At 41.8% G+C, this 13,374-nt stretch overlaps 1 protein-coding gene across 1 annotated transcript in view; it reads left to right on the top strand.

Moving 5' to 3' along the window:
- mertka (c-mer proto-oncogene tyrosine kinase a) overlaps positions 1-13,374 on the top strand; it is a 177,379-nt gene that overhangs the window by 111,457 nt on the left and 52,548 nt on the right. The window contains exon 8 of the mRNA XM_073055966.1: positions 1,824-1,969. Within this exon, the coding sequence (XP_072912067.1) occupies positions 1,824-1,969 (146 nt within the window). The remainder of the gene's footprint in view (positions 1-1,823; positions 1,970-13,374) is intronic.

Genomic DNA, 13,374 nt, shown 5'->3' with positions numbered 1-13,374 from the left:
GCCAGTTGCAATTTTGATAAATATTCCTGGAAATAACTAGGTTCCAGTGTATAAATTCACAGCACCTGCACTCACATTGTGAAAATCCAGACCTGCTGTATTTCCGACATTTTGTTTTTTTAATAAACATTTCCTAATGAATCACATACCATTCTGACTTCAGTATTGATTGTTTTTCTTTGCTGTTGCCAGTTAAAATATGGGAACTGCTGATGCCTCTTCCTTGGATAAATAAGATCACAAAACACGTCTGCTGGGAAATGATTTGGAGCGTTCTCTTTCTAGTGTTCAAAATTAGGCTGTCACACAGGTATTTACTCAAACCACAAGGTGTTGGAAACACGTCAGTTCCAGCTGCACCTTGTAATGTTAACTTGGCTGCTCGCCTTTCAGGTACAAATAGAGTTTGTTCATTTGTCATATGACGTAAGCAATCATGGTCATGGAAAGACCATGCTTGTTCTTGGCAACTTTTTCCACAGGAGTGGTTTGCCATTGCTGCCTTCTGGGCAGATGGGTGACCCCAGCAATTACCAATACTATTCAGAGATTATCTGCCTGGTATCAGTAGTTGCATAACCAGGACTTGTTCTATGCACCAGCTGCTCATACGACTGTCCACCACCTGCTCCTGTGTCTTCACGTGACACATATCAGGGGAGGGCGGTGAAACAGGTGCACCACTATGCCCAAAGGTGACCTGCAGGCTAGTGGAGGGGAGTGCCTTACACCTCCTTTGGTAGAGACGTACAGTATCTCCACCCGCCACCCTGCAAATAGAGTATTTGTGCATTTTCTGCAACTTTTTTTCTCTTTTTGACTGTAACCTTTTCTTTTTCAGGAATATTTATTTAGCCTGCTTTGATTTGTTACACATCCAGCTGCTCGATTATTCGTCACAAGACGGTTTTCTTCCAAAGCATTAGTCTAAGATTTTAGTATTTAGAGACGTGAGGGCTGCCTCCAGCGGTTCCACATGAGAACATGTTCTAACCATTGAAACTTACTTCTCGGAAGTCGCTATAACATTCTGAAACAGAAAACGATAAAACTGACCTCCAGTGAAATTCAAAACAGTATTCTAAATTGTGTTAATTGTTTTGTAATGCAATCTGCAAATAGAAAGTATGTCTCTTTTCAGAAATGAAACTTCATCTCTTCCCAAAAACACTGCAGTTTTCATCTGAATATCCCCAACAAATTTCACCAGTTGGTGCGCCCAATTTGCTGTAAGGTCAAAACAAACGAGAAAAAGAGTTGGTTGCTGAAATAAAATATTTTCCAATCATCTCATTAAATGTTTCCCCTGCCTTTGTTAACTGTAGAATAAGTTTGGCCTCTGTGTGTTGTCAGCTTAGCTGGTCAGTTTATGATATTAAATAATTCAGTGGCATCTTTCCCATCTTCAAAAGTCTCCATGAAACTAAGTTAATTCCCCATCCATAAGCAAAATTAACAGCTCTGGAAATCTGAAATAATGAGATTGCATGAAATGCTCATCAGGCGAAGCAACATCTAGGGTGAATGGCTTCAAAATTACATAAGACTGACAATTTAACAAACTATTATTAAAAGTGGGGAATGAGAGGAAACTATATTTGTCTTTTATAGGAATGATCTTTATGTCACACTTTTAAATTTAATATGGGAGTTTGTGTGTATCTGTGTCTGTAAGTCATGCAGGGACAGACTGTACTTAGGTAACAAACACATATTTCTTTGCAAAATTGTTTTCCTTTGAAAAATGCGTCAGGGTAAAATATTAAGTGGTGGAACACATGAGTAAGAAGAGGAGATTACTCATGCATTTCTCTCCATTGCAGTCCCAACGGCACCTCCTCGTAATATCAGCGTCCTTGTGAGTGATGCCTCATTGACTGTTCAATGGATTGGACCTCCGGAGGAGGAAGTTAATGGCATCCTGTTGGGCTACACGTTGAGCTATGACTGGAAAGGTAGTAGGTCCCCTGTAAGTATATTTAAAGTCATTTCAAGTCAATAAAAAGTGAACTCATTTGTTGTGCCAGCTGATGTTTTGCAATGGAAATCATGTGACCTGTTTTTCAGCTGTAACTAACCATGTTGGGAGGAAAAAGAAATCCCAGTACTAGAGACTGTAATAATTAGTATTGTTAGATCCTATATATACAGGGTCCCTATAAAAAGCATTCACCCCCCTTGGAAGTCTTCATGTTTTATTGTCTGAATCACATTGAATCACAAATGGATTTTATTTGCCACTGATCAACAGAAAAATACTCTTTCATGTCGAAGTGAAATCAGAAATTAATTACCAGTATGAAACACAAAAAAAAATTGATTGAATAAGTGTTCACCCCTTTCAAGTCAGCATGTAGTAGATGTACCTTTGACAGCAATTACAGCCTTGAGCCTGTGTAGACACATCTCTATCAGCTTTGCACATCTAGACACTGCAGTTTTTCCCCATTCTTCTTTACAAAATGCTCAAACTGTCAGATTGCATGGGGATCGTGAGTGAACAGCCCTTTTCAAGTCCAGCCATGAATTCTCAATTGGATTGAGGTCTGGACTCTGATGTGGCCACTCCAGAACATTGACTTTGTTGTTTATAAGCCACTCCTGTGTAGCTTTGGCTTTATGCTGGGGTCATTGTCTTGCTGGAAAACAAATCTTCTAGCAAGTTGCAGTTCTTTTCCAGACTGCATCAGGTTTACCTCCAGGATTTCCCTGTATTTTGCTGCATCCATTTTACCCTCTGCCTTCGCACGCTTCCAGGGCCTGCTGCAGTGAAGCATCCCCACAGTATGATACAGCCACCACCATGCTTCATGGTAGGGATGGTGCAATTTCGATGATGTGTAATGTTCAGCTTACACCAAACATAGCATTTAGTCTGATGGTAAAAATCTCAATTTGGGTTCATCAGACCCTAAAACTTTTTTCCAGCTGACTTCAGAGTCTCCCATGTGTCTTCTGGCAAACCCTAGCCGAAGATTTCATGTGAGTTTTCTTTGCCAGTCTCCCATAAAGGTGCGACTGGTGAAGCACCCGGGCAACTGTTGCATGTGCAGTCTCTCCCATCTCAGTCACTGAAGCTTGTAACTCCTCCAGACTTGTCTTAGGTCTCTTGGTGGCCTCCCTCACTAGTCCCCTTCTTACATGGTCACTCAGATTTCGAGGATGGCCTGCTCCAGGCAGATTTACAGCTGTGCTATATTCTTTCCATTACTTGAAGATTGACTTAATTGTACTCCAAGGGATATTCAGTGACTTGGAAATTTTCTTGTATCCATCTCCTGACTTGTGCTTTTCTATAACCTTTTCGTGGAGTTGCTTGGAGTGTTCTTTTGTCTGCATGGTGTAGTTTTTGCTAGGATACTGACTCACCAGCAGTTGGACTTTCCAGGTAAGGGTGTATTTTTACTATTGTCAATTGAAACACCTTGACTGTGCACAAGCTTCCAAAAGCAGATATCCAGTTAATTATGTATGTGACTTCTGAAACCAAATGGCTGTACTTGTAATGGTTTAGTGTGTCATATTAAAGGGGGGGGGGGGTGAATACTTACACATTAAATTATTTTGTGTTTTATATTTGTTATCAATTTCAATCATTTTGTAGAGATCTGTTTTTACTTTGACACGAAAGAGTGTTTTTTTGTTGATCAGTGTCAAAAAAAGCCAAATTAAATCCACTATGACTCAATGTTGTAAAACAATAAAACTTGAAAACTTCCAGGGGTGGGGTGAATGCTTTTATAGGCACTGTTTGCTGATTGCCTTCATTATCCATGCCATTAGAGATAGAAGCAGAATTAGGCCATTTGGCCCATCGCGTCTCCTCCATTATTTCATCATTACTGAGTTATGATCTCTCTCAACCCCACTCTCCTGGCTTCTTCCTGTAACCTTTCATGCCCTGACTAATCAAGAATCTATCACCCTCTGCCCTTAAATACACCAAATGCTTGACCTCCACAGCCACCTGTGGCAACAAATCTCATGGATTCACCTCCCTCAGGCTAAAGGAATCCCGCCTCATCTCCATTCTAAATGTACATCCCACTCTTCTTCCTGCTCTGCCTTCTGGTCCTATACTCCCTCACTACAAGAACAAGCTTACCAACTTTCAAATGATACACTTTGAAGTTGGTAATCTCATATTGAAATCATGTAGAAATAATTATTTTTTTCCCTTCAGTTTGAGTTTCACAATTGGAAACTCCCCTTTATTTGAGAGTAAAACATGATATGGATTTAGTTAAATGCCATTGGATTGTCACAATTGAGGAAATGAAAATGACTGATGGATGGTAGTGTGTCAGAATTTTAGTCCTGACTTTAGCTACTGTCTGCAGTCTGCATGTCTGCCCAGAGATGGCCTGGGTTTCCTTCTGAGTTATCGGTTTGTTGGCAACTGCATATTATCAGCATAAGAAAGTCTGCAGATGCTGGAAATCCAAAGCAACACACAAGAATTGCTGGAGGAACTCAGCAGGTTAGGCAACATCAATGGAAATGAATAAACAGTCAATGTTTTGGGTTGAGATCCTTCTTCAGGACTGGAACCTCTATAGATGTACCATGGAGAGCATTCTGACAGGCTGCATCACCGTCTGATATGGAGGGGCTACTGCACAGGACAGAAAGAAGCTGAAGAAGGTTGTAAATCTAGTCAGCTCCATCTTGGGCACTAGCCTACAAAGTACCTAGGACATCTTCAGGGAGCGGTGTATCAGAAAACCAGTGTCCATTATTAAGGACCTCCAGCACCCAGGACATGCCCTTTTCTCACTGTTACCATCAGGTAGGAGGTACAGAAGCCTGAAGGCACACACTCAGCAATTCAGGAACAGCTTCTTCCCCTCTGCCATCCGATTCCTAAATGGACATTGAAGCTTTAGACACTACCTCACTTTTGTTTAATATGCAGTATTTCTGTTTCAGCACATTTTTAAAAAATCTATTCATTATATGTAAATAATTTACTTATTTATTATTATGTTTTATTTTATTTATTATTTTTTTTACTCTCTGCTAGATTATGTACTGCAGTGAACTGCTGCTGCTAAGTTAACAAATTTCACGTCACATGCTGGTGATAATAAACCTGATTCTGATTCTGAAAGGAAGGGAGGAGCTGCCTGATTAAAATGTTGGGGGGGAGTGGCAGGAATCTGATGGGAGAGGAGGATGGACCATGGAAGACAAGGAAGGAGATAGACAGGTGAGAAGAGGTAAGAGGCTAGAGTGGGGAGGGAATTTTTTTTACCAGAAGGAGAAATCAATATTCGTGCCATCAGGTTGGAGGCTACCCTGATGGAATATAATGTGTTGCTCCTCCACTTTGAGGGTAGCCTCATCTCAGCGCAAGAGGAGGCCATGGTGCAATGTGCCGGAACAGGAACGGGTATTGGAATTAAAATGTTTGACCACCAGGAAGTTCCAGTTTTTGGTGGATGGAGTAGCGGTTCCCCCCAGTTTTTTACGGGTTTCATCAGTGTAAAGAAGGCCGCATCAGGAGCACTGGACACCATAGTTGACCCCAGGTGATGTTTGCCTCATCTGGTAGGACTGTTTGGGGCCCTGAATGGTGTGAGGGAGGAGGTGAATGGGCAGGTGTAGCACTGCATCTTACCCCTTGTAGTTAGATGGCAAAAGAATGAGAAGGGAATTGTAGGGCACACGAGAGAGAGATTTAAGTTGCAGGACCGCAATTACAAAAGAATTAACAATGCAGATGCTACAGATCTGAAATAAAAACAAAATGCTCAGCAGTTCATTCATTATCTACAGGAATAGAAACATTCAAAGCTTTGCATCAAAGAGCCTTCATCAGATCCTTCCTTTTGTTCCATTTCTTGTATCTATTCTGGTACTGATGCGATTGCTCAGCTGAGAGCTAGTTTGGTCCGAATGTGCTAAATGGTCAACTTCAGCATTGTGATAAGTAAATAGCTTGTTTGTGGGGTTGTTTGCTGAGCCTGGAAGTTAGGCCACAAACATTGAGATGACATCATCAGCGTGCAACTGAGTTTCTTTTCTGCGGAGTGCTCGCTTTTATATTCATCTGACTCATCGTCCTGATCGGTTGGCCGTGGCAACCATGGAACCACCGCTTAGAACGACTGATAACCAGAGAGATGGGCCAGCAGAGATCACGCAGCTATCCGCTTGACAAGGACAAAGTGGAGACTAGTGGCCAGCCTGACAGGACAATGGGTCGGACCGATACGAACATGAACACTCGACAGAAACGATACTTAATTGCGCACCAATGATGTCACCTCGATTGGCGACGAAACATTTGCGACCTAACTTCCAGGCTCAGTGAGCAACCCAACAAGCAAGCTGCCAACATGAGCTACCAACCTTCTTTTTCATTTCAAATAAATTAATAGCGTTCATTCAGCCTTTCAATTTTCATTGTTGGTGCTATACCTCAAGGAGTTGTAGTGTGAAGCTCTCTGTACTGCAATGACGTGCTACCAATCTGAGTTCACTTCAGATACCTGGCTTTCTTTCTGTATTTCCCATACCACTTGGTTGCCAAGTTCCTAGCGGGCTCATGCTCACTGAAAGCATCTTCATATTTTCCCAGGCTGATTTCACTCAGGCCTTTTGTTGCTAACAAATACTGAAGGAGTTCAAGTTGAATTGTCACGTGTGCAAATACAGTGAGATATAGGTACAATAAAAAAAAGTGGTCTCAAATGGCATCACAGAAAATAAATGCACACCAGATAGTGGGGGAAAAAATTAGTCACATTGCTGACACAACTTTTTTGGTAGCCTTCATGAGGTTCAGTCTTCAAATAACCTTTGAGAAAAGAAAAGGCAAAGAAATTGATGTAGATGCAAGTGGTACTGCAGATGCTGGAAATTTAGAGCAAAGCACACAATGTGCTGGAAGAGCTCAGCGGTCAGGCAGCATCCGTGGATGTGAATAAACGGTTGACTTTTCTGGCCAAGACCCTTTATCAGGACTTCAGTGTTGTGATCAGCATCATTTGACCTTTCAGTCTTCATTGTCAGTGCTATACCTTAGGATCCTTCATCCATCCTGATGACAGGTTTCATCCCGAAACGTCGACCGTTTATTCCCATCCACAGATGCTGCCTGACCTGCTGAGCTCCTCCAGTACATTGTGTGTAACGAAATCAAAGTGGTTGTTCAAAAACAGTTTTAAATGTGCCCAATCTGCTCTGAGTTTTTGACTAGATCTAAGAGCTTGCAAAGTAAACATAATTTTGTTGGAAGTAACACTGTAATTTCCAATAGGTATGTTGGGCAAGACGTGAAGGGACGTGGATCAAAGAGTTTAATGAAACTGCATTACCAAAGAGTCTTAATGGAATTGTTTGTGGATATTTATGAAACAGTTACAATTGCTATTATATTATTATGAAAATAAATCCATAGTGTAACAATGGTTTAATTGAGCAGGCACTTGAACCCTTAAAATAAAGCAATGACACCTACTATTCTTGATTTGTGGAAGACACGTGGAGAGAATATTATTAGAATCTCTTGTTAATGCAAATGTTTATTTTCAGTAATGGAACATGGATGTCTCAAACCAGGGAGTGCAGCTTTAAAGTACAAAGTACATTTATTATCGAAGTGTACAGACGTTTTGCAACCTTGAAGAACCCATTTAAAAAAATACTGTCAAACACCCAATGCGCAGAGGAAAAAAAAACACCCATGCAAACATAAAAGCGAGCAAGTAGCATTCAGAACTGAAGTCCACTTGCAGAGTGGACTTGCAAGTTCCAGTTGCAAGTTTACTTGCAGAGCCAAGTAAATGTGGCAGAGCTGCAAGCTGAAGCGATCTTGTGCCCCAACACTCTAACCTTTTCAATCTGGCCCAGTGCTTAAATTGTCATCCAAACATTTGGTTCAGTTGCTTCTGTACACTTCGGGGCCTGGACCCCGCCTGTACCCGTCCTTTCCAATCCAGCCTGGCACTTAATTGGATGAAGTTTTTCACCCAGAGGGTGGTTGGAATTGGTCACACATTGCTTGTGAAGGTGGTTGAGTAATCTCACAGCATTTGCACTCTGTCTGGATGAGCACTTGACTCCAAGGCATTGACACCTGTGGACCAAATACACGTAAATGGGATAGTATATACAGGCACTTGATGGATGACATGCACATGTGGCTATATGATGCTAAATATATTTTAGAGTTTAATATTAAAGCATTATTGTAAGGGAGAGGAAGAGTATTAAATGTTTTTCTCTCTGGTTTGGAAACAAGTGATGTGTGGGCATGTGGTTTTCCCACAGAGAAAAGGTCAAGCAGCTCTGTTGAACCATAATGATATCACGTGGCCTCCTGTTGTTACACAACAGCCAAGTCAGCATTTAGCATCTTGCTGCAGGAACACATGACACCTCTTCATGGTAGCTAGGATTTATAAAGTAGAGTATCATCTGTGAAGAGCAAAAAAGGTTAGAAACATTACCTTGTCATGATTAAAGATATGTCTAGATTTTAATTCTCCAAGTGGATGTCAATTACTTTAACTGTGTCGATGGGGGGAAAATCTGTTCAAGTTTATTTTTCTGTATTTTCAACATAGATTTTTATGCTTGTTTCTTTCATTAACACTGCACAGTCTGACAAATTCCAATTGGTTGCAGTGAAGCTGTTGAAATTAGCCAAGTTATTCTGTTCATTAGTCGTCAACTGACCAGGGGTATAGTTCTGAGATTAGGGGATGCATTTAAATTTGAGGTGTGAATGAATGTCTCCTCTTGAGGGTGCAGAATGTCTAGAGTTCTTTACCACAGATAGTTGTAGACACTAGTTCATTTTGGATATTCAAAGGGGAAGTAGATAATCTTTGAAAGATCACAGTATTGAGAGCTATAGGGAACTGGTGTAAAAGAGGAGCTGAGGCCCGGGACAGATTAAACGAAGAAGCAATGTTGAGGGTCCAAGTGGTTTTACTCCTGATCTTTTGCTGCTCATTTCGAATGGGAGCTGAACTCTGACGCTATTGGAAAAAAGTTGAATTTCCCCATGGGGATGAATAAAGTATCTATCTATCTATTCCAAAATCCAGTGCATTAGATTACAGATTGATCTCTCAGACTACAGCATTGTGTGCTTTGTATGTGTGTCGATGATGCAGAAAGCCTTGCGGATCTATTGTGATGCTTCTGCCATCGAAAAGCCATTGTTAACTTTTAATAAAAGTGAAGCAATGACAAATGATGCTCCTAGCAGGTGCAATTCAATTTGTGCAATTGAATGTGTGCAGTTGCTCCTTCAAGTTCTTAACCTGTCTGAAGGATCAGCTTTTGTGCATTTCCTATTAGAAACAGGAAAGATGAACACAGAGATGGAGGACACTGAAGCAGAGTTCCTCCAACATCTGTAGCAACACACAAGATGTTTGAGGAACTCAGCTGCTCAGGCAGCGTCTATGGAGGGAAACGGATAATCAGTTCCTTCATCTGAACTGAAAGATCAACAGAAGAAAGCAGGTATAAAGTTAGAGTTGAGTTTATTGTCGTATGCATGGGTGCAATGAAAAATGTAAATGTAGTATGACATCAGCAGTGTTCACAGGAAAAGCACGAGTTAAATTTTAACGATTTTCACAAGAAAACACAATTAGAACATAAATAACTAATTTTATTTTAGTACAAGGCAGTCAGTGTAATTGCAGTGTTGCCTTGCAGTAGTGATTAGAGTTTTGCTGCATGGTTCAAGAACCGAATGGTTGAAGGGAAGCAGCTGTTCTTGAACCTGGTGGTGTGGGATCTCATTCTTACTTACCTGCTGCCCGATGGGAGCGGTGAGAAGGTGGCATGGCCTGGATGGTGGAGGGTTTACTGGAAGGAGTTGGAGGACAGGACTGGGGTAAGAGCTAATAAGTGATAGGTGGTTCCAGGTGAAGATGAGTGATGGGTAGATGGAGGAGGGCGGAGTAGAAATAGCGACACAAGTTGGGAGATGATAAATGGAGGTGAGAAAGGACTGAAGGTCACACACTAAATACGGATGGAACTTATCAAGTCAGGCAGCACCTCTGGAAGAGAATAAACATTCAAAACGTCAGGTCAAGACCTGAAACTTGGACTGTTTGTTCCCTCCATAGATGCTGCCTGACTTGCTGAGTTCCTCCAGCATTTAATGTGTGTTACTCAAGATTTCCAGCATGTGCGCAATCTCTAAAGGACTGAAGATGTCGAAGCATAATAGCAGAGGGAAATTGGAGCATGGAATTGAGCAAGAAAGGTAAAGAGGGCAAATGGGGGGGGGGGGGGGGGGAGTGTGTGGGTGATGGCTAGATGGAGTGGTTCCTGATCGTGTCTGGGCTTGGAATCTGGGTGAACCTGTGACAAATTGGGTCTCTGGGAAAATGGGTGGGTGGAACCTTTTCCTGCTTGCTCTGCCTGTATTTTTGGTGTGTCATTTAGAAGAGTCAATGGCGGAGTGTTCTTTTACCATCTGCTATGCTTCTATCTGTCCATTTTGCCCTCTGTGTCCTTGCAGCACTTTCAGAAAGTGAGTTTCATAGCTGACCTGCCAGTGGACTGGACCGGAAATGTAAAGTTAGCCTAGATATCTGTTATTTTTGCTCAGCACAAAACAGTGGCTGAATGCCTCCTCTGTGCTGTATTCCAATATTGGTTGGAAGTGTCTAGCAGGAAAATAAATTCTAAACTTCAAAAGGGTATGAATGTTTTACAGTTTATTTTTCACACCAGTTTTACATCTTGCTCACCTGAAGGTATGAATTTTATTGGGATTTGACAGCACCCTCTCTGCTCTCCTAGTGTCTTGAAAAATGGATATAATTCAGTGTACAGTTTAGAACAGTACAGGGACAAAGGAAACCTCTTTGGTTCATGATTTTGTGTGTAACTAATGAAATTAATAAGTTTACCCAATCATTTTGGCTTATCCCTCACTCCCCTGTTATTTTGAGTTGATAGTTGTTGCTGGGTACTGATCAGTCAGCAAACACTGGTTCATCTTGCATTTCTCTACCTCGGGGACTGAGAGACCAGTTTCAGACCATCACCTATACTGGAACAAGTCAGCTCACTACCTGAGTTTTCTCAAACCTGATCCGAATTGACTTGGCAAACCATGGGATGGCAGGAATGGGAGTTAATTGCAAAGTGACAAAGATTAGCTGCCTCACTCTGCCCGTCAAACTCAGTTATGCAGTTTCTGTAAATCTGTTAGCAGAGGGGTAGAGTGGAGCTGACAGCTGAGGTTAGGCTTTTTTAAGCCCGAACTTGTGTGTGAGAACTGGGGGAGATGAACAAAACAGGGTGAAATTCAGAAGTGACTTAACAGTTCCAAAGTCTTTGAGCTGCCAGCTTCAACAGGATTCTGATGTTGGAATGATTACTCTGTTCAGTCAGTTGATTTATGAGTCATCTGTTTCAGTTCTCAGTTCACTTCAATCTGTGTTAATGTCATCTCAAGTGATAACAGAAGTGTTGCTTCAGCAGTAATCTTCTTAGCCAGTCTGAATGTATTTCTGATCCTTTTTGTTTCATTTCATTGGATTTGATTCATTCATTCATTGCAAAATTAAGGCTGCAGCTAGATTTCCATTGTCTGGATAAAGCCAGGTTTGAGATGGGCTGGAACTTTGAAAGTCTGGCCCTATGCTGGATTTGATACCCACAGTCCTGAGGCGCCTGGTTATGATGGGACAAGGGAACCAGCCATGGAGGCTTTTATTGAGGCAGGGTGGAACAGTGTGGCAAGTGTTTATCCTGACATCCATGTAGGCCATTGGTTCATTGGTCTTCCATCAGCTTCCGCCAGAGCAATCCCCTTGATCCCATTCCTCCCTCATTTCCCTGCAACTCTCCAACTTTCTCATATAGCCATCGAGATCCCTCTGATTCTTTTCAACATGTACCTATACTAAAGAGTAATCTACAGTGACCAATTTTCGTGCGTCTTTGGAGAGGTCAGGATCAAACCCGAGTGCTTGTGGCTTTGAAGTACAAGTAAGTCCTAAAATATTTTTTCTCAAATTATCTGTTATGACTGCCCCTCCATATCCTAAATGATTGAGTAATTAATTCTTACACCTAAATAGTGCAATAATCCTTCAGCCAGAATGAAATCATGTGTCAGATTATACTGGTCTTTAAGCGTTGTAAGGCCTGATCACTATCAACAAGGTCTTGCTCCCAGATGAGTTCAGTCAATGCCTTTTATGCTCACTTTGACCATCAACGTGAGTGGTCCTTCAGGAGGGTGAACACACAGAAAGCATCTAGCCCAGCTGGGGTACCTGGCTGTGTCCTAAAGAACTGTGTTGATCAACTGGCTGGAGTGTTCACTGATATCTTTAACCTCTTGCTACTGCAGCCTGAGGTACCCACCTGCTTTAAGTAGGCTGCAATTACACCTGTGCATAAGAAGGCCTTGGTAATCTGCCTCGATGACTGTCGTCCAGAAACACTTGCATCTACTGATGAAGTGTTTTGAGAAGTTGTTGATGAAACATATCAACCCCTGCTTGCAAAGTGACTTGGATCTACTCCAATTTGCCTACCGTTATAACAGATCAAATCCAGATGCCATCTCATTGACTCTTTACTCAACCCTAATATCTGGACTGTGGAACTGCATGCATCAGGATGCTCTTCATTGACTGCAGTTTAGCATTAAGTACCATCGTCCCCCCTCAAAAACCAGTCAATAAGCTTCAAATCCTAGGCCTCAATACCTCTTTGTAAAACTGGATCTTAGATTTCCTCACTTGCGGACATCAATAAGTTCGGATTGGCAACAATATCTCCTCCACAATCTTCATCAGTACGGGTGTACAGTATAAGGCCATGTGCTTTGCCCCCTGCTCTACTCACTTCACACTGGGGTGGTGGTCATGAGTGGTGGAGAGTATATTGACTGATTGCATCACAGCCTGGTATGGAAATACCAATTCCCTTGACAGAAAATCCTATGAAAAGTAGTGGATAAGGCCCAGTCCATCATGAGCAAATCCCTCCCCAGCAATGAGCACATCTACAGGAAGCGTTGTCAGGACTCTCACCTCAACCATCAGGCTCTTGAACCAGAGGGGAAAACTTCCCTCAACTTCACTTGCCCCATCATTGAACTGTTCCTGCAACCAATGCTTTCACTTTCAACAGTCTTCATTTCAAGTTCTCAATACATCCATCTGTCCGACCAAACGGCCGTTTGTCTGTCCTGTTGGGTGTGGTCTTTCATTGATTCTATTGTGTTTCTTGTATTTACTACATACATATATATATATTTATGGTTCCAAGGACTTCGAGAGATTATTACTATATATATTTATAGGCATCCATTAGTCTTGAGAGACCATGGATTTGTGCCTTGGAAAGTTTCCAGGGTGCAGGCCTGGGCAG

Source organism: Hemitrygon akajei, chromosome 9, assembly GCF_048418815.1.
Source record: "Hemitrygon akajei chromosome 9, sHemAka1.3, whole genome shotgun sequence".
NCBI classification, from domain to species: domain Eukaryota; kingdom Metazoa; phylum Chordata; class Chondrichthyes; order Myliobatiformes; family Dasyatidae; genus Hemitrygon; species Hemitrygon akajei.
The sequence above is the reverse complement of the archived record's forward strand: the minus strand, read 5'-3'. Positions and strand labels throughout refer to the sequence as shown.